The 20,156-nt window shown below is 41.9% G+C and overlaps 1 protein-coding gene across 2 annotated transcripts in view; it reads left to right on the top strand.

Moving 5' to 3' along the window:
* Nucleotides 1-20,156, top strand: part of Abhd2 (abhydrolase domain containing 2, acylglycerol lipase) — a 100,854-nt gene that overhangs the window by 19,467 nt on the left and 61,231 nt on the right. The window contains exons 1-3 of one of the 2 annotated variants that reach the window (XM_026388105.2): nt 2,170-2,243; nt 2,405-2,504; nt 4,815-5,014. In XM_026388105.2, the coding sequence (XP_026243890.1) occupies nt 4,821-5,014 (194 nt within the window). In that variant the 5' untranslated portion in view covers nt 2,170-2,243; nt 2,405-2,504; nt 4,815-4,820. Of the gene's footprint in view, nt 1-2,169; nt 2,244-2,404; nt 2,505-4,814; nt 5,015-20,156 lie in introns of those variants that run through there. The other variant, XM_026388103.2, reaches the window with a different exon arrangement.

Here is a 20,156-nt window from a genome sequence, read left to right as displayed (position 1 = left end):
TAATAACAAAAATAATTTTAAGTCATTGTGAATTTTGGAAAATAGAGAAAAATTTTCAATATTCTTAACTAGCAATTCTAGCATCTTGAAGATTTAGGTATATAGTATTTCCTTGTGTGTCATTGGAAATTGCAGAGTTAAAGCATACAGACCTAACAGTGGTGTTAAACTGTTCTCTCATATAAAAGATCTCCTGAGGCAGGCAGTCTAGGTCTGATATGGTGGCTCCACTAAATCATCAGGGACCCAGACATCAGTTTTTCTAATCCACTGTCCTCTTAATAGAGTGATGTTAAAGTCACTTCACGACCTAAGATGGCTGTTAGAATTACAGCCATACTCTTTGCATTCCAAGGAGACAGGAAGGAAGAAGGACAGAATGTTATCTTCCTATCTTTAAGGAGCCTTCCCAGAAATCAGACCAATCCTTCCAGAATGGACCAGAATTTAGTCACCTGAACTCACTAAGCTGCAAGGGAGGCTGGGGTATGTCATTTCTCAGGAAGGTGCAGTGCTAGGTTCTGCTACTAAGGATGAAGGAGAGACTTACATCTTGGGAAGCAGTCAGAAGCCTGCCACATTTCCAAGTCATTCTCTATGCATATCTAGTCAGAAAGGATGTTTCATTGAAACCCTTTCTAATAGTTTATTGAAAGAGTTAAAGATGCAAATAGACTTCAATAAATATCAATCAAAAGGTATTATACTTTGCTACCTATAAGTTTTGACACTCATCCAGGGCTAGAAATGACTTTAGTTTTCTCCGAGGTTCACATATTCTGGGACCATTCAGGAACCAGAAATGGTTAAAATGGGCCAGGCGTCAATATTGAGAATGATAACAGGAGAGGTGGGGTCAGTATTGAGGACCTGGAGACAGCTTGTCTTGTTGAAGGGGGGAGCTACCACTCGGCCCTATTCACTATTGCTTTTTGAAAATGCTGGCTGCATATTGCCAGGTTTTCTCTTTTTTTTTTTTTAAGTAGCCAGAAGTCTAGATTTTTATCTGAAATTTCCTGATGTTTATAACTTGGCAACTAATAAATTCAGTTTAAAAATGCCAGGCAGATGCACCACCAACCCATGGGCTGCCCATATAGGCTCTTGAGTCTGCAACCTTATTTTTCAGCTGGCAGCTGAGCTTGGTGGGTCAGATGCCTATGATGAGGCTGCAACTCTGCAGTTCCACCTCACCACAGCTTGTCCTCGGTGGCTAATTTGTCTCAGGATGTGAAGAGATCATAAAGATTTGAAGTTAAGCAAGTCCACTGTGAAGGTTAATTGAGTCTCTCCTTCAACTGGCTCTTATTTTCTTCTTCAATCATTTTGGAGTCAGAAAAAAACAATGGAGTTTGAATCTCAACTCAACTCTTAACAGCTGTGACTCTGGGCAAGCCTCTGGTGTCTCATTTGTGCCTGTACAATTCGTTTTCTTGCTTGTTTCTCTTTCTCTATCTTTACTGCTTTCAAGTAGCATAGAATGGTGGTTAAGAGAAGGTCTCTGGGGCCAGAGATGAATCCTGGCTTTTCTCTTTACCTGCTGTGTCACTTACCTTGGGGAAGTTACATAAACTTTCTAGGCCTCATTTCCTCATCTGTCAAAGGTAGCATCTACCTCAGAGGTAGATGGGAAGGATTAAATGAGTTAATGTACATGAAGCATGAAGAGCAGAGCTTGCTGCATAGATTGCACCACTTAAACATGGTCTGTTTCCCCATGTTCTTGTTTTGGCTTCCTCTGATGCTTTGTAATCTATAGATCTTTTAGCACATTCTCACAGGGGTACTTGGGGCTCTGGCCCTCCATCTCTGGAAAAGCACTGGAACCTTCTAGTGCCACTTTGCAGCCAGCCTTGGGGACCCCTGTCCAGTCACAGACCTGGCCATTGCTACAGCTCCCTCACCAATACTTTGAGCTCTGTTTCTACTACCTTGTTTTTGAGCCCATCTGCACCCTTTTACTTTTCTTAGCTCATGTTTTTCCTTTCACTGTGACATGTCTGAGAAGGAATGAGTCAACTGACTGTGCTGTCCTGATCACATTATATCATTGACCAGAGTTGACACCTGTTCTCTGAGGCATTGCTGAAGGTCATGTTGTAAGATAAAGAGTCAAAGCAGTGTGAAGTTGCGTTAGCCACTTTCTCTCCAACAAAGGCAATAAGGACCCAGCAGATCACTTGTCCCAGCAGCCATAGAGAGCTGTCTATTCTTGGTGGATTAGCATAGGCTTCCCCCAGCAGGTTTGTGAAAATGGCTAAGTGTCCAAGAGTGTGGCACTACGGGTGAATTAAAGAAATTGTCTTTTCTCCTAAAGACTTTAAATGCAGAGAAAGTTAGACTTGATTGTGTTTCAATTAAATAGTTTCTCATTCTTTAAAACCTTACCATCCAATCTTTTCAGCTTTCAGGTTAATTTGAACAAGAGATCTGACCTGATCAGCCCAACTGTGCAACTCGTTGAGGAAAGTTAATATTTACAGTGAGAAGAATAAGCGATATAGGTATGTATTGCAAGGACTCTTCTGTTTGTGTGTCATTTCCACCCCCCCCCCATGTGTTAGTGAGCAGTGAGTAGAAGGGGAAGAGGAAGGATTTGTTTTATTTATTTATTTTTTATTCAATGAGAATTATTAACTTTGGGCTGGGATTGTGGCTCAGTGGTAGAGCGCTCGCTTACCACGGGGGAGACCTGGGTTTGATTCTCAGCACCACATAAAAAGATTCTCTCTCTCTCCCCCCTTAAAAAAAAAAAGAATTACTGACTTAGATCAACCAGGAGACTGATAAAACCATTCATTGCATTACTCTATTCTCTCCAACAAAGGCAATAAGGAAGGACTTCCATTTCAGTTCCATATTATCAGCACCCAGGCAGAGAAACTGCAACTTCTGATAGGTTTTATTTTTAGGGCTTCCACTTACTAGACTTAAAAACCTATATTAACAAACTGCCTCATCTTGGATATTAGTCGAGCATTGTTCTGGCCAGCATAGATGGCAGAGCTCCAGCAAGGTGAGGGCTGAGAGCTGCAGATTCAACCAACCCATTGAGCATCTTTTAGTGCAGTGCTGTGTACTTTTTAAGTCCGCGGACCTTGCTGAGAATCTGAGAGCTCTGAACCCTCTCCCCAGAAAATCACATACTCGCATAAGCTTTCACATATGATTTCAGGGATTCCCCAACCCTAGAATTCTTTAGGAACCAACAGACCTCAAGTCAAGAATCTTTGTTGTAGGAGTCTGTAGAAAGCTTTCAGGGGACACGAAAAGCTTACCCTCACCCTTACCCCCAGGAGTGAGGAGAAAAATCACCAGCAGTAAGTTTTAAGAAAACTGCTCATCACAGGTCAAAGGCAGATCCTGAGGTCTAGTCTTAATGCAAAATTTTGAACAGGGTAAGTTTAAAAACATTGTTTTCTTGCCCTGAAGGCTGCTAGTGAAGGAGCTGTGCCCTTTGATTTCCTTTCCTTGTTCAGTTGAGAAACTCCACCAGAGGTTGTCTGCACTGTTTTTTGGTTCTGTATTTGCCAGAGTCATCTTGATTTTAGAAAAGACCTCTCTGGACTTGCCTTAGGTCTCAGGAGAGCTGAGTCAGTTATACCCCAAACATTTTTTGGAGATTTTTTTTTTTTTTTTTTTTTTTGCCCGTCTATTTTGTCTCTATGGTTGGCTACCAGAGTTCTCAAGATGACTGTTTTTAGCAGAGGCTACTTGAAACCCTTCCAGGGGGAAGTAGTTGCCATAACTACCTGGGCTGTGAGAGTTACCATTTTCTCTTTTTGGTTCCCTTGTGGTTTCCCTAATCCTTGAGGTAACAACTGATAATGTTACTCTGCTGAGTAGCAAGGAAAAATACTAGATTTTTGTTGCTGTTGTATTTGTTGTGTCGTTGATATTTGGTCTTATGCATTTGACATGGGTTGTGTGTTTTGTACATAAGGCAAAGCTACCTCAAAAGATGAAATATTAGGAGAGCTTGGGAAAAATCACATGTATATATTTTCAATTCTGCAATTTAATATTTTGATCCAGTAGTTTAATCTGGTCCATCTTTTTTCCTAATTTTGAACTAATGGCAACAGTCCAGTGCCTTCTGCAGGAAAAAATAATTGGTGAGCTTCATTTCACATTATCTAAAACCCCCAAAAGCCAAGATCCCTGTGACCCAGGCTGAGAATGAACTAGACCTCGCACCAGGGCCTCCGTGAGCAGAGGGCTAAGTCAGACTGAGGTTTCTGTATCTTTACCTGCTTTGAAAAAAGAGAAGTAGGGTCAGCAGGCAGTAAATACAGCCACACCTGCTGGCACCAGCAGTCCTTTCTGTGTTTCCATCCAGGGCTGTAAATACAACACTGAAAGCACACCTGGTGCTCCAGGTGCACATTAAGTCTATGGGGAGATTTAAGGTGGCCTGTTAACAGAAATCAAAGCACTACACCCCCCCCCCCGCCCCGGTCCTCTCTTGCCTTTCTGACTAGTCTTATTTTTCCACTCTCAAAAAGAACTCTATCCTCAGTGTTTTCCAATTTGCTTATCCTGTAAATGTTCAAGAGATTAAAGAAAGAATAGAACACCCTCCTCTGTTTGCTCATACTCAGGACTGTGTGTGTGTGATTAGGGCTGTGGCCTGTGTGTTCTCTGCACAAGCCTAGATCTGAATTTTGGAGGCAGCAGAGGTGGGCACTGCTTCTGATAGAGGAAATCATAGGACTGATGGGGCAGGCTGGGCTCACCTATGGGTTGTGTCACAGTAGGACATGCCCCTGTGGTGGGGGAGGCACTAACCCTCACACCTGTGCTCTAACCCCCAGGTCAAAATGAATGCCATGCTGGAGACCACCGAGCTCCCCGCCGTATTCGACGGGGTGAAGCTGGCTGCAGTAGCTGCAGTGCTGTACGTGATTGTCCGCTGTTTGAACTTGAAGAGTCCCACAGCCCCACCTGACCTCTACTTCCAGGACTCGGGGCTCTCACGCTTTCTGCTCAAGTATTGTCCTCTTCTGACCAAAGAGTGAGTAGACCGTGTGCCCTCTGTGTGCCCAACATGCTGATCTCTTTGGTTTTGTGTGATATTCAGAGAAGAACCTTGTTGGGCCATGGATATAGCTCGGTGGTAGAGGGCTTGCCTAACATGCATGGGTACTGGGTTCCATCCCCAGCACCAAATGGGGATAGAACACAAAAGACTTCTCAGATTATGTCCTTAAGGCATCACTGGAAAAATGGACCCATTGGTGTTAAAACAGCCACAGTCTTGTTAGCAGTCTTGTGTTTAAACCCTGGAGGGTGGGAGAAAGAATCTGATTTTTGTTGCCTGGAAATTTCCTGTACTCCAGTGTAGTGTCATTATCCAAGACAAGGACTTTGCAGGAATGGTAGTTGATTGTTAGGTAGATATGGAAAACTTGGACTAGTTCTTTAGCAAACACCCTATTGCCAATCACGGGACAGGGAAACCATCCTTACCCCAAATAATTTTTTTTAAAATATTTATTTATTTATTTTTTAGTTTTTGGTGAACACAACATCTTTGTATGTGATGCTGAAGATCGAACCTGGGCCGCATGCATGCCAGGCGAGCGCGCTACCGCTTGAGCCACATCCCCAGCCCGCCAAATAATTGATAAGCACAAAAGCATAGACTTTTGTGCTTATTTGGGTACTCTCCATCACCATATTGAAAAATATGGTGAGGGTTAGCTAAGAGAATGCCCTAAAAGGGAGTGGCTTCATTCCCAGTGTGCCAGGTGTCTCTGCACAAGCCTAGATCTGAACTTTGGAGGTAGCAGAGGTGGGCACTGCTTCTGATAGAGGAAATCATAGTTGTAAAATCGAGGGCAACTGCCTTCCAGCTCATACATACTGTTTTTAACATAGCAGTATTAATTTTCCCCTGCAGCTGTCTTCTGATAACTGTGCCTTGCTTTGGGCTGAGCCAAGCCTCAAGCCTGGGGCATGCCATGCCCTTCCCATCAATCTAAATTCCAGACTCCTTTCTTAGAATTGCTGCTTTCCTCAGCCTCTTGCAGCTGATCCTTTTCTGCTTGTGGGCCTCACAGGACTGCAGCTCCTTGCAGAAATGTCTTTCTCAAACTGTATTCCTTCACTACTTGACTAACAAAATTTCCAATGCGCAATGGATAATAATAGAAGCATTTCTCTCCACTGTCTTTTGGGGATTGGTAACCCTGGATGAGTGCTTATCTTTTAAGAGCAGACAAATGGGCAACAGAGACATGAGTTCAGCTTCTTGCTTTGTCCAGTTCAGTCATCTGGTTGATTTTCACATTGGGGGCTTCTGGTGCTTGGGGAGCCTGTATATGACTATGCAGTTTCCTCATAGTCATGTCAGTGGTATCATGACCTCGAGAGATGTTGCTTAATACTGGTGGTGCACCGCACACAACACAAATGTCATCATATTGAGTTTGAAACTGACCTTGTGATGGACCTTACAGTAGGTTCCACAACCAGGCATTCAAACTAAAGATGTGGTGTTCTTATGTCACACTGGGTTTGCAGTCAAAACTCTTCCTCACAGAGGATGTACACAGTAATTGTGTATTTTGGAATTTGTCCTCCATTAGTGCATACTTCGCTTTGAATGTTTCCCCAATACTTAATTGAGGTAATTCACTAATTGGGCCTGGCACCCACTTTCAGATTGAGAACTTCTAGACCCAGTTTCTTGATCATCTGTATCATTTTAGGAGCTCTTTTGAAAACCAAGGTATTTAAAAGCCTGCAAGTTTATATGCAGATGAATGTAAATTTGCACCCAGCATTACTACCTTAGTAATTAGAGAGAGGAAACCTTGGGAAAGCTGCTGTTGCCCAGGCGCCAGAAAAACATCATGTAAAGTTTGATTCGGTACTAATTAGTCAAAGTGTAAATAAAAGCTGAGTATGGTAGTTTTTTATGTCTTTCATATTCTTCTTTCTTTATTGCTGTTGTTGTTTTAATATACTTTTTATTTTTTTATTTTATTTGTTGTTGTTTCCATATTTTCCCTTTCAAAAACAATGCAGAGTCATGAAGTCCCAAGGTCTCCCTTTGCCTTTTTCCCTCCCTGGCACACATTCTTTATGAGCTTTAAGGACTGGCCTGGTGTCCTTTGAGGTGGCCCCACCCACCTCCTGATTTGGAAGAATGTCCCTGCTCCCATCCTCTTGGAGGCCCCAGGCAGTGTGCAGAAAGTGAGCCTCAACCTGAGCCAGTGGCACTGATTTGGAGCCCTAGTTTATTGGCCACGTGCCAGGCTCTCTCCCAGGAAGTCTGGATTAGGAGGGTGGGGTGACCTAGGTTGAAGGCAGAACTGGTGTTTGTTTAGGAATTAGCTACAGTTTGAAGGTGGGTGTGAAAAGTTCCCAGAAACAATTTACTTCCAAAACCTGTTCTTTTGATTATAGGACTGGCCCTCCTACAGCATTATTGGAGCATTATTTAAGCAACTGAATTGCAATTACATAAGTCTTCTTACTTGAACATGACAAATGGTTAAAGGACAAAGAATTCTTTTCCCCTCCACTTTCAGTAACTCTTTTTTTCTGATTTGGATTCTAATTTTAGAAACACCTATATCCTGTATTTATGAAACATATCAGGAAAATGTTTTTAGATTCCTCTTTTGTCCATGTTACTCCATTTGAAATTTGTTGAGTCTCTCCCATAGAGATTCTGCCATTTAATCCTCTTATGGGATCGGATTCATTATTCCTGTCATTTAAGGATGAGACTGGGAGTAGCAGCGAGGGAAACTGAACCCAAACTGGAGTGTGATTCCAAAGTTGATTTCTTTCTTATCCAGGGGGAAGCTGAGAGGGTGTTTTGTCAGGGTGTAGGTGAGAGAACTGAGACATGGAGCAGGAAGAGGCCCTGTGTGCCCTTTGATCCCTGCATGACCTCTTTCTTTTTCCCCCATCACTCTAGTGGAACCCACTATCCTCTGATGTTCTTTCTCTGTGTCATATTTCCGAAACAGCCTCTTGTGTATTTGAAGCTGTGGGCAGGAAATGTCTGTTATGGGTAAAAGTCCTTCTCCTGGGACTTTGAAGATTTTTTTTTTAATGAAGAAGCCTGTCTGCAGCCTTCACAAGATCTCGCCTAGGCTGGAAAGTTGGTTAACTGATTTACAGCAAGCTGTTGGCATTACTCAGTAGCCCTGACTACTGGCACTCCTTATTATGACTTAATGCAAATCGGAACATATCCCCCTGCTGCTCTGGGGCAAGAAGCGAATTGGTGAAAGGTGGACATTCAAAGCATGCTGTAAGAGTAGGTATTTTTTCCCCCTCTCAGCAGTAAAGTCAATTTTAAACTCTGTTTTAAGATAATTGACCCAAAGATATAGCATAAATGAAACTTCCAGGTCCGAAGGAAGACCTGTGCTTCGGTGGGACGATGTGACTCTTGTTCACTTAGCAACAGATCAATATTTACCTAGTGATTCATTTTTTTGTTTTCAAGAAGTGTTTGCTTTTAGTGAAACAAGCAGACCAAAGCTCAGTTCTGAACTATGAGGAAAATCTAGGTGGTGATACAAATCTCCATTTTTTTTCAAGAATAAAAGATTTAATGCATATTCATTTTTTTAAAAATAGAAAATAAAGCACACAAAAATCATATGTAATTCTTCCATCCAGAGATAGCATACCATTGCTATTTTGGTAATCATCTCTGTGGTCTTTTCTTCTGAATGTACTCGCCTTCCACAAAAACAGGATGGTATGATTTGTTTGTGTTTTGAGGTTTGTTTGGTATGTGTGTGTGTGTGTGTGTGTGTGTGTGTGTGTGTGTGGTGCTGGGGATTAAACTCATGGCGTTGAGCATGCTTGGTAAGCGCTACACCACTGAGCCACATACATCCCCAGCCCCAGGATGATGCATATTACCTAGTGACCTGTTTGAACATTTTGTATGCTATAACCATTTGCTCACACTGTCAATTTTTAACATTCTGTCATTCATTCCTATTTCCTCATAGTTTGACAGCAGTAGTGGAGAGAAGTTTGAACTAGTAGGCAAACCTTGGTCTTCTACCTCCATACTAGCCAGGAAACTGTAGATAAAGTGCAGCCCCTTTGGTCTCCAGGTTCCTTCTATGTAAAATGAAGTAGTCAAGATATGTGCATTGCCCTTTGACACTAGTATCCTCGGATTCTGACACTCTTGCTTTGCCAGCAAGCATCAGAAAAGTCCTCCAAGAAGGACCCTTGATATCAGGCAAGGAAAGAAGCTAAAGAAAAGGGTTTTCTTGTGTGTCTGTCCTCTCCTGACTATTCCATTCCCATCCCCCATACCCTGGGGACAGGATGGCACTGTTTCCCTTGAGCCCTTTTTTTTTAAATACTTTTTTCAGCTATCATTTATATATAGCAAAATGCATAAATCTTAAGTATTCAGTTCAGGACCTTTTTACCTATGTATTCAGCTGTGTAACCACCACTCCCTTGGGCTTTTACAGGAGCACCCCCAGTCTCCTCCCTCCTTCTGATCCAACCATCTGTCACAATGCCACTTGAGTTGGCTTCCTCAAGCAGGCTATTACTTCAGGCATTCTGCAGTGTGACACCCCCAATCTACCGGTCCAGCTTCATAACTCACTCATGACATTCTCCGGTTGCCAGGAAGTGCCTGTCCCCTGGGCTCTTGTCCTCTGGCTACTCCAGATTCCCTTCTCTCTCCACCCAAATATCTCTTATCCTGCAAGAAAAACTTGGGCAGCATTGATTCTGAGGAACTTTCCCTCACTTGTCCCATACCCCTTTAGCCGGAAAGAGTCCCTCTTATGTTTTTCTACCACATTTCCCCAGCATGGAGCTTCTGAGTCTCTTTTGCATGTTCCACTGGTTTTGTAAGAATTTGTGTCTCTCTCTCTCTCTTCCCTATCACTGGAGTAGATGTACCGGGATCAATAGCCACCCACTTGGTGAGACAGATTAGGATCCTGGCAGTTCCCAATCTTTAGTACAATGTCATTCTGTCTCTCATTTTCCATAAACAGGTGTAGGTGAGAGATGTTCCAGTTTTGGAGAATGCCATGTGGGCCAGCAAGAAAAACTTCACTGTCTCCAGCTTGTTCAGTGGCACCCCAGGGAATCAGGTGTACCTTTAGTTCTGACAGAGCTTTGTTTTTCTGGGAAGCCTCTCCCCTGTCTCTGGTAGCAGATGGATTTCATTCATTTATTGATCTTTAATTAGTCAGTGCAGCTGCAAGTCCATGTATAATGGCAGTCTGAGGCCTCTACCTTTTCCTGTGGGCCTCCCTGAAGTTTCTGTCACCTAGGTCTAGGTTAGAAAGTGAAGATGGGTAGCAGGTGTCTGTCTCTGGAACCTGCTATTAAAGTTATATATTTCCCTGTGGGAAGCCAGGCTGCTGCTATTTCACTCATTAGCAGGCTTGTCAGAGCAGGTCGTGGTGTAGCTAAAGATGAAGGCATTTAGGAGAAGCAAGATGGAGTGCTCAGCTAATAGACAAACCTAAAACAGAGAGCTGAGGCATCGTCATGGGATGCAAGAGACATCTAGGAGCCCCTGTGGGGTCCAGCAAGTGAAAGCAGTATGATCAAAACCACAGCCATGTGTCTGTGGTTCTTTCTTCCCCAGAGATAGAAACATAATAGTTTCTTTTTTGCAACTGGCTGCCACCTGTTTTACTCAGAACTAGATGTTATTGTTCTCCACTGAGGTTGAGATACCTGAAACTTGACTGTGAGGATCATGCCCATTCCAACCCCAAACCAAAAATAACAGCTCCGCTATGCATGGTGCCCTCTCTGAATGTTTCTTCATGGAAGCTGCTTTACCGGGTTACAAGAGAATGGCAGCAAGCCATGGCTTTTCTGTATGTGGTAATGGAGTTATCTTCTGGGGGTTTCTTCATTTCTGTCTTCACTCAGAGAATAAGTCTCAAATGGGAATTATATTGAAATGTCATTCTCACCCTGTTTAGTTAATATCTTTAGTTTCTCACCAGTCATCTGGTCATTTTGGTTCATGAACATTTGAGGATCTACTTGTCTTGAGACTAAGTTGTTGGGAGAAATTTTTAAAAATATTTTTTTAATTATGGATGGACACAATACCTTTATTTTATTTGATTGTTTTTATGTGGTGCTGAGGATCGAACCCAGTGCCTCACATGTGCTAAGCAAGCACTCTGCCACTGAGCTACAACCCCAGCCCTCTTTGGGAAGGGTTTTTAAAAGATCATTTTTAGAACTGGGTTTGGTGGGACATGCCTATAGTCCCAGTGATGCAGGAGGCTGAAGCAGAAGAATTGCAAATTTGAGGCGAGCCTCAGCAACTTAGTGAGGTTCTAAGTAACTTAGTGAGATCCTGTCTCAAAATAAAAAGATAAAAATGGCTGGGTACATAGCTCAGTGGTAGAACACCCCTGGGTTCAATCCTAGTACTGCAAATAAATAATGATTTTAAAAGAAGCTTTTCATTTTGGAGTTTTCTAGAGGCATTTTTAATTGATTTCTTTGCAGCTCTGCCTCCTAATTATTTCTGATCATGCAGAGCAAATCTACTTTTGATTTTTCTCTCAAACAATACCATCTCTCTATTATGGTTATATATACTCACTTCCTGACAGTAAAATCCTTTTTTCTTTTTTCTGTCCCAAATAAAAGCCTGGTTCTATGTAAGCACATACTGAATTTGTCATAGATGTACAAGATAAGCAATTTTTGTCTTCATCTACAAGGAAATATTGAATAATATGTCTAGTTAGACATACCCTACAAAAAGAACTGATTCAAATGTCTAATAGTGCAATACATGGAGTTCTTTTCCAGATCTAAAGAACATAGGACTCCTGTGTAAACTACTCTCCTGCCATTTTTTTCTCCCTGCCTCATTTTTATAAGGCCATTTATTTGCAGTGGCAGTGCCAAAGCAGAGCCTGTGACAAAGGCCTTTGATGTGGATGATAGATATTTTCTCAATGTTAAATACAACATTAGGCAAATGCAGCTTCACACACCCACTTCAGTCAGAGTGCCACCCAAGACTCCTCCCAGGTATAGTTTTGGAGCCAGCACAGCTTATTTCTAGTGAGTTAAAGCTGAAAAGAATTTCATTATCTTGGGCTTAAATTCCTCTTAGTTTTTTCTTGCTCACAGACATTCCATATCAGATTTAAATCCTTCCCTCCTTGGCTGAACACTAAAGCTTTGTCCTTTTTGCAGGATAAACTCCTAATTGCTTTAATTCCATTGACCTGATTTTACCCATTTTAAGAGATATACAAATATTTCCTTGGATGCTTGTGGTAAACTATGAACGGTTATAGCCCTCAGATCTGGAAACTTACAGTTTCTTAACTGTAACTTAAGTTACTTGCAAACTTACATTAAGTTTAAGATATAAATGTATATCCTGAAAGATGAAAGGCTCAAAATCATCTTTATTGGATGGGACTGAAGAGCCTCAACTGAGGTTACTTTTTCAAGTGACTTCATCTTAAAATTGCTTATGCAATTTTGAGTGATTGTAATTACAATTAAATTGTCAAGACAAAAAAAAAAATCCTAAATTACTGACTTTGGGATGTAGTTCTCTGTACTAGGCTGGCCAAAACTTTCTAGTTTGGCACTGACAGGTTTCCTAGGACATGAGAATTTCTGTGCTAATGCTGAAGAAGTCACAAGTAAACATGAATGAGTTGGTCACACTCTTACTCACTGGCTTCTGCCATCATTTGGTGAGGTTTTTTGAGTGGGTGTTCACTTGAAGGTGATGTATACTTTGCCAGTGGCCAGGTTTAATTTAACTCTTAGATATTGGGCTATCTGCATGGTCTCTACCCTAGCAGATCACTTATTCAAGGAGCTAGTCATGATAGGAAGAAAAGTGCCACCATCTTTGAGACATCTTGTGTGGAATCCTGATGACTAACTTGAGTCTGCTAAAAAAATTCATCCACTTTCTCTAACTTAGATCCAGGCTTGGCTTGTTTTTTTTTGTTTTGTTTTGTTTTGTTTTGTTTTTTTTTTAAGAGTCTTTGTGCCTTCTTTCAGGAATTGCTGAAGCCTGAAATATATAAAAAGATTCAGAATCCAAAATATTAAAGACTTTCTCTATTTAGTTCATATAGAAGAAGTCTCATCTCATGCCATGCACTCTAAAGCAGTTTCTTAAGTTACCATTTTCTCCAAATGTCTGTCCTTCCTACTTCCTGCCCTGTTCCTCAAGCCTGAAATTTTTCTTCAGGGGTCTACTATGTCTTCAAAAATGTAAAAGCCACCTGTACACCGCAGATTCCACCTGTGCACAACAGAATCCATTGTCACATGGTGACATCACACAGTGTCAAACCCAGCACATATGGATGGACAAGTGGGTCTCTACTCCTGTCCTAGATCCTGTTACTAAGTTACCCCTCCGTTCCAGTCTTTCTCAGACTAGGAACCAAGGTCCATCTTGACCCACCATCCTTAACTTCTAACTCTATTTAAACTACTTTACTTACTTTACTTTATAGGTCTTTCCTGGTATCCACCTTTGTGGTCCTTCTTGATATGTTGTTGCCTGAAAATTGTTCCAATATCTAGGAGCAGAAAATGGATCTCACCTTCTGGAAAAGTGCAAAATTTCTAAGTGTAGCCAGCTTTTATCAGCTCCTCATGTTTTATCGATCCCATGAATTCCGTAGTTTCCAATTTTGATCTCAAGCCGATCTTTTTCTCTACCTGCCTCTCAGCATGCCTCCCCTCGCTATGATAGTACATTTTCCACTACAAAGTAATATGTACTTATTGGTAAAGTATATTTAAGACAATAAATTGACTCCAAAAATAATATTCTAGAGGGTAACAATGTGACTCCTAGACTCTTAGTGCCAGTGTGGTCCTCCAGTGGCTAGAGATCAAGAGCTCACTACAGTCATACTTCATCTCTATCTGAAGCAGCAGTGAATGAAGTGACCAGCTTTGGACCCTGGTTATCTTCTGCAACATCAAGACTATCTATCTTTCCTGGGCTGGAGGTGTGGCTTAGTGTACAGAGCTTGCCAGGCACGCGCAAGACCCTGGGTCCCATCCACAGTACGGCAGTGGGGATGGGGGAGTTCCTGTAAATGGAGTCTGGAGTCTATTGTGGGGGATTGGTTTTAGGATCAGAATGGTAGTGATATCATAGTTACTCAAGGACAGCTTTTTCCAGATTTTTAAGGAATCTATCCACAGAACTCTAGGAAGCTGTTATTTACACAGAAAGCTGTAATCCTGGTTTGTGTATGATCAGATGAGATGCCGTTGTTGTGGCCACCCCAGCAACTGATAGAGAAGCGCCAACAACTAGCAACAGTGTACTCCTCAGCACTCTTCATCTGCCTGAGGTAGCTGCCCACAGTGTTATGGTGAGCCATGGAAGTGAGTCAGTCATTGTGACAGCCTTGGAACCACCCTAAATCTCCACCCTGTGTCAACTTCTGATCTTAGAATGAGGGCTCTTGGTTAGTGTGGGCACTTGACATCCAGCCAGACTACTTAACTTCTGAGGTAGTCATTAAAAAAGTCTGTACTCTGAAACATTTTGGAAACCTCACCAGGAGGTCAGTGACTAGCCCAGAATTCTATGGCCTCCCAGGAAGGGTAGAGGTTCAAGAGAAGGAGCAGGTTATGTATTTTTCCATTTTTCCACTGGGTGCTAGTGCTATTGCCATAACTAGCCTGATTTTCCTGTGACATGTAGCACCAGGTCCTCCTCCTGGCAAGACCCTGAACTTACTCACGCAAGTTGGTAAAGATCAGTTTGAGTTCCATATTAATATGAAATGAGAGCCCCCATAATTTCTTTTTTAACTTAGAACTTATGAGCCATAACAGTATGGACTTTTCCTGCCTTGGTATTTGAATAAAGGAAGGTTCTTCTTGTGAATGAATAAGTAAAGAACAATGTATTTTAATAATCAATTAATAATAGTCAGTAATCTACTCTTGCAATCTGCTCATCCCCTGCACCGCACATTCACCTCTTCTATATAGTCACAATACCTTTTCTCTTATTTCCACCTTCTCTAGCCATCAAAATCCTCTCTCTCCTTCCTTCAAGACCTTAAATCCTACCTCCTCCAGCATCCTCTAACATTTACCCATCTCTGTCTCTTTTGCTCTTCCCCAATGATGGGGATATAAGCAGAAACCCTCCGTGTGTATATCTTCACCCCCATGTTAGAGGCTTGAAGACAAAAACTGTTTTAAAATTATCTGTCCCCCATGGCTGCTACTTTGTGCAGGATCAGTGAACACCAGTGCTTGAAGATTGTCTTGATAGGAACATGTGGTCAAGTGTCAGAATGAGTAATTTAGACAAAGGATAAAGGAATATTAAAAAGGGAGATGGGGGCTGGGGCTGGTGCTCAGCAGTAGAGCGCTCACCTAGCATGTGCGAGGCACTAGGTTCGATCCTCAGCACCTCATAAAAATAAATAAAATAAAGGCATTGTGTCCAACTACAACTAAAAAATAATATTTAAAAAAAGGGGGAGATGGAACTATGCACCTAGAGTGAGGAGGTCTGAAAGATTCATCAACTTTGAATAGATCAGATGGTAAGAGAGAAGGCACAGAGATTGGTGGGGCAGGAGCCCATGACAGTCATCATTTAAGAAAGCACTCTGGCAGAAAACTGGCTTTGCCTTCCAGGCCAGCACTTCTCACCTATCCACATTTGTCCTTTGTCCTGTGGGCCTTCCAACCCGCTACCAAGGTAAGAAGGTGACAGAGACCTCGGCACAGTTGGCACATGTCCTCATTGTTGCTGCTGTACCCTGACCCCACATCACCTCATGCTCCTGTCCCCCAGTTCCATGATTTACATATGGTTAGTCTTTGACCATCTCTCGTAATTCCCAATGATGAACTTTGTGTTGTTTGCATGGTGTTTGGACCTTCCACCCAGTCTGCCCTTTGCTCATTGTCCTTTTGATTTTGTTTGCTAATGAGTGTCTGGCCCTCTCACTGGTCTGTCTCCACAGTTGCTTCCTGGCCAGCCCTTAGACAGGTGCCCATGCCATGATCTGGTGACAAGAGCTATCTGATTACACCTGAGAGTCCTGGTCTGTAGGGAAGGAAAGGAGGTCAGATCACATGGAGTCTAAAATTCCAAGGAGGAAGGAGTTGGGACTTGTGCCTGGTAGTGGTAGGAAATGGAAGGTTAGGTCAAACTCCGAGGCCTCCAAGGTGGAATCAGTGGTGTAGGAGGATAATGGAACAGCCTTGGGCACTGGAGGAAAGGGCTGAGTCACAGATAATGCCAAGGTTACAACGCACTGAGAAATAATAGAATCATGAGCAGAAATAGAGAAGTCATGGGGCTGGGGTTCTGGCTCAGAGGTAGAGTGCTTGCCTACCATGCGTGAGACACTGGGTTTGATCCTCAGCACCCCATAAAAAATAAAATAAAGATATGTGTCCACCTATAACTAAAAAATAAATATTTTAAAAAAGAAGAAATAGAGAAGTCACATGGGGCAGCTGTTCTCTCGGGGAAGGTTGTTTGGTTTGGGGCTTGTCTCTGGGAATTACACATGGGCAGGTATCCATGTGGCTACAGAACAGCTGTGAGCTCAATGCCAGACATGCAGATTACAGGTCATGGGGCAAAGAAGTTTAAAAGGGCAGTGCTGAGAGAGACCCTGAGGACTGGTGTCCAAGGCACACCGTGGTCAGTAAGGAGGTAGAACCAGCAAATAGCCAAGAGCAGACAACAGGACAGGGGAGTAAAGGATCAGGGACCTGAAGTGTCACGGGAACCAGAGAAGGAAAGCCATTAGGGAGGTGTCAGAAACCACAGAACGTCAGGATGAGGTCTGACCAAAGGCCTTAGACCTTGGCTAGAAAGATTCAGGAATGTTGGAGGATGTGTTTTCAATAGTAAGGTGAGAAAGGAAACCAAAGAAGCTAGTGAGGACACAAAAGACTGAGAAAGGAAGAAATAAAAATAAGAAACTAGAGAAGAAATCAAAGTTCAATGAAAGTTTTCCCCTAAGATTGAAAATATAAGTGAGAGGTGCCTGTTGAGAGGGAGAGGCTCCAGAGGGGAGAAGCTAGGGAGCAATAGGGCATGGGGATCCAGAACTTAGGCTCAGACTGAGACCCACCTGGGCTCAGATGCCAGCTTTGCTCCCTGCTTTGTGAAAACAGAGTCATTGATCTTAACTCAGTTTCGAAAGAGAAGGAAAAAGAGCGTGCAAAATGACTTACAGGACGCCTGGCATGTGTAAGAGTTTAGTAAGCATAGCTGCTATCATTACAGCTATTTTTATATTGTTAGCCAGATTAGTTGTACAAACGATAAAGGACATAATGTACACAGAGTTCATGCAAGTATCTTTGAATGTTAACAAGACCTCAGTGGATAATGTAGGTAGAGGATATGTCTAGATAATTTCCATAAGAGGAAATGTGAGTAATAAGTACCAAATAATGCTTAGCATTAGAAACAATGAAACTTTTAAAAATGAGGTATTGTTTGATATTCAGAGGAAAATCAGGAAGTATTATCAATATGTCAAATATTAAATTTGACACAATTCGTCAAGATGGGCTAGTTTATGCTGTGGTAACTAATTACCCCTAAATCTCAGCCTTAATCACACAAGTATCCATTTCTCATTTGTGCTACATGTTTACTTCAATCAGCAGGAGGGCTCTGCTGACAGAGTGCTTCTGTGGTCACCACTGAGACTTGAAGAGGGATGTGGCACCCCACACTGGCTCTTTAAGGCTGCTGGCCGGAAGTGGCACCATATCACTTCCTTTCCCTTTTTACTGCTTAAAGGAAGGGGTGTGGCCATGCCTATCTCAAGAAGTGCACTTACTGTGTCCAAAAGCAGGGAGAATGATGGCCACAGATACAGCCCTGTCATTTGAACCTCCTCTCAGTCCTTCAGTCTCTCTCTCCTCACCAGCCCATTGTCTCTGCCTCTGCCTCAGCCCAGGACATCCCCAGCTTTCACTTGGTGTAACACAGTAATCTCACTTCCATTCTCTGCTGCAGACCACCAAGTAATCTTTCTAAAGCACAAATCCCTGCATCACAGTCCTGATTTAGACTACAGTAGCTCCTGACTGGCTCCATCTCTCTCACATGCCTTGTGTCTAGATTAAGATCCCCTCACTTTCCATGACCCCACATAGTCTCTTGTGCCTGTGTTTTACAATGAGATCCTTCTTCCTGGAATACCCTCATAACTTCACACACCTCCTTATTTGAGAGAACACAGATTCCCTCCTCTTTGAAGAAGCCTCCACATTCAGAGTGGTGGTTTTATAGTGTCCAGTCCTTTCATTGTGGAGTTTACATTTATTTGTATTACTTACTAATCTATATACTGTGATAGATTATAAAATAACTTAATGGTAACAGCAACAGAATAACAAATATTATAATTTTAAGGGTGCCTGTTTCCACTGGCTACTGACTTCAGTGATTACCATGTATTTTCTTTAGTCTTCCAAAAAATCCTTGACCCACCTCTATCTTCAGTGTTTAACAAATGAGTAAACACAACTCAACAAGATAAATTATCCAAAGTCACACAGCTGTCAGAATGAGATTTGACCTTGTTCTGACCCCATAGTCCTTGTTCTTTTCCTTATGCCAAGTATCCTCATTGCCCAGTATGATATTCAGCACATAGAAGGTACTCACTAAGTATTTATTGAATGTATAACAGATTATAAATAAAACAGTAAAAAATATTGATTCTTCTATCATGAATTTAACCCAAAGAAATAATTAAAACAAAAATAAGAGCACATGGAGCTTGATTAAAAAATGGCAGATTGAAAACATGTTTATCTTTACTCCTCTTTTTTATTTTTTTTGTTTTATTTTTTCTTTTTTTAATTGAATTTTAATTGCTATAAATGACAACAGAAAACATTACAATTCATATTACACACTTAGAGCACAATTTTTCATATCTCTGGTTGTACACAAAGTAAGAGTCACATGCTTTGTGTACATGTACTTAGGGTAATGATGACCATCACATTCCACCATCTTTCCTACTCTTCTCTTAATAGCCACTAAAATGTTAATAAGGGTTAGAGGGGAGATGGAAGTGAATGAATAGAAAGCAGATGGTCAAGTGGAAACTGACTTAGAAGACCAGAGAAATCTAAAACCCAAGCTTGCAGAGGGGGATCCTGAAAGAATCAGCTGATTGGAAGGCTCAGGCATTGGAGGCACCAGATATCTTTGAGCATGGATGTGAAATGTGTCTGACAACATGAAGATTGGTAGAAAGTTCCCCAGTCTTCTCTCTTCTCATACAGCCAGAGGACTCTCTGCTCTGCCCTGGCAAGAGACTGGCAGCTTGAGGGTGGGTGTGAGGCACCAGTCCATGGAGTCTGCCTTCAAACAAGTCCTAAGTCATAGCCAATTTCCCCAGGGAGATGGAGGGATTTTCCTGAGGGGAAACTGACTATCCCCAGAGAAAAGTTCCAGAGACACTGCTTTTTGAGGATCCTCTTAGAATAGCTGGAACCCCCAGGTTGACAGTCCTCCCCATGTCTACAGATAGCTAACTCTGCATCAGTTTTTTAGCACTTCATCTTGCAATAGGAATAGAAGGACATTTGAAGAAAGCCTTGAACATGAAAGATAAAGATAGCAAACAGAAGAAAGGAAGTAGAGGAAGCACAATGAAATAGGTTGAAGTAAACTTAAAACCTGTCATGCATATACTCAGATAAGAGAGGGTATGTATGCATTTGGCAAGAATAAACTACTATAAAGTTGGAACATTCAGAGAACAGGAATGAGCTTTTAGAGCAGGAAAAAAAGATTATTGGAAGGATTGGAAGGTAAAATTGAGTATCTCTTCTAGCAAGGAGAATAAAAAGACAAAAAAAAAAAGCGAATGGAAAGTGGAAGAGAAAATTAGAGAATCAATCCAGAAAATGTAACACCAAATAATTTTAGTTACAAAAAAGGCCAGAAAAAAATAGAGGGAAGGAAATTATCAAGGCAATATCCAACAGCAATCCCATAACTATAGGACTCAACACTCCATAAGTGGTGGCACCAGCCCCTGACCTTGGCATTTGTCTTTCATGTGTAAAGAGAGATGAACTTTGCTTTAGCAGAGCTTTCTAGAGCATGCTTTTCTATATGGTTTTGTGGTGCTCTCTCA

The sequence above is a fragment of the Urocitellus parryii genome, chromosome 6 (assembly GCF_045843805.1).
Source record: "Urocitellus parryii isolate mUroPar1 chromosome 6, mUroPar1.hap1, whole genome shotgun sequence".
NCBI lineage: Eukaryota > Metazoa > Chordata > Mammalia > Rodentia > Sciuridae > Urocitellus > Urocitellus parryii.
Note: the sequence above shows the minus strand (reverse complement) of the source record. Positions and strands in the feature narration are given on the sequence as shown.